We start from the raw sequence: 1354 nt of genomic DNA, 5'->3' as shown, positions 1-1354 counted from the left end.
CCGGGGCACGAACCCGCGTCCCCTGCATTGGCAGGCGGACTCTCAACCACTGCGCCACCAGGGAAGCCCTAAAGGAGCCTTTTTTGTATTTCTACTACCTTTCAATCCCACTTAATATAGCACACATTCTTCCCTCTTTAATTTCCTTCCCCCTCTGCTCGTTACTTTTTTTTTACACAGTATAGGGCTTCTTTGTTTTGGAGGGAAGAGCCAGAAAGTCAGGCCTAAGGGACAGGTAGGGAGCCAAGGATAAAGCTGAAAAAACATGAGCTTTAAGCAAGAGCGTGGGAGTAGATCTTTGGAGGTTGTTCCCTAGGCTGGAAGCTGTGCTTCTAATGCACATTTCATCCAACCTCCAGTGCCTGGATTCTGGCACTAGTCAGTGGACTGTGACAGACAGTACCCATGCAGAACTCCTGGGCAAATCAATACGAGAGTTTTGAGAGAGCGTTCAGTGTGTTAAAACTCTTAGATTGAGGTGTGGGGGCAGTTGCTCTTCTTCTATCAGAACTGCTGAGAATGCTTTTCCTTCCTCCCTGAGGAGTTAAGATACCCAGTCAGCAGGTTTCATTGAGGAAGGTTCTTCCTACTCAGTAATATGAAGATGACTTGAAGTGAGTATGAGTCGGTAGTATTTCCGGAATTTTGTTGTGAACCTGGGCATCTAGGAACCCATTTCTTCAAGTGCCCTTTCATTCCCTGCTTTGTGAGACACTCTGAGAACGAACTGATACCAACAGCTCTCAAGAAGTGAGAATATCCTAAAACATATCTTTTCTCTCTTAGGCAACAGTTACAGCACTCTACAAATCAGCTTGCCAAGGAAACAAATGAATTACTGAAGGAATTAGGGTCCTTGCCCCTTCCTTTATCTACTTCAGAACAGGTTGGTATTTTGTGGGGTTTTGGCTTGTTTTTTAATAAGAAAGGACTTTGCTTTTGTGGAGAGGCAGTGTGTGAAACAAAAATAACTTGGCCTCTGGTTCTAGATAGACCTTCTCTGAACCTCAGTTTTGTTATTCATAAAATGGATAAGTGTCTTTTGTGACAACAGAAAGAATGTATGCACCAGATCTTGCAAAGTGCCTAGCATTTAGTAGGTACTCAATATGGGTAACGGCTGCTGTTATTAGTAATAATATATTAGTAAAATGGGTTTAACTGGAGAAGAATGTCCATGTTTGCATCTTGTTGGGGTTTGACCTGCAGCTTTATGCTTTCAGGCTTGATCCTAGTTTTCTTGTATCCTGTATCTATAAATTTCAAGCAGACGTCTTTTATATTTTGTAGTCACTTTCATGTCACATCATGAATCATTCATAGGTCTCAGGTTGAGGAAATGCTCAGGGAAAGA

General features: G+C 42.6%; 1 protein-coding gene across 1 annotated transcript in view; it reads left to right on the top strand.

Moving 5' to 3' along the window:
- STX12 (syntaxin 12) overlaps window positions 1–1354 on the top strand; it is a 38243-nt gene that overhangs the window by 16201 nt on the left and 20688 nt on the right. The window contains exon 3 of the mRNA XM_007459078.1: window positions 787–886. Coding sequence (XP_007459140.1) covers window positions 787–886 — 100 coding nt within the window. The remainder of the gene's footprint in view (window positions 1–786; window positions 887–1354) is intronic.

This window comes from Lipotes vexillifer, unplaced genomic scaffold (genome assembly GCF_000442215.2).
Source record: "Lipotes vexillifer unplaced genomic scaffold, Lipotes_vexillifer_v1.1 scaffold496, whole genome shotgun sequence".
Taxonomy (NCBI): domain Eukaryota; kingdom Metazoa; phylum Chordata; class Mammalia; order Artiodactyla; family Lipotidae; genus Lipotes; species Lipotes vexillifer.
This window is presented reverse-complemented; position numbering and strand designations above follow the sequence as displayed.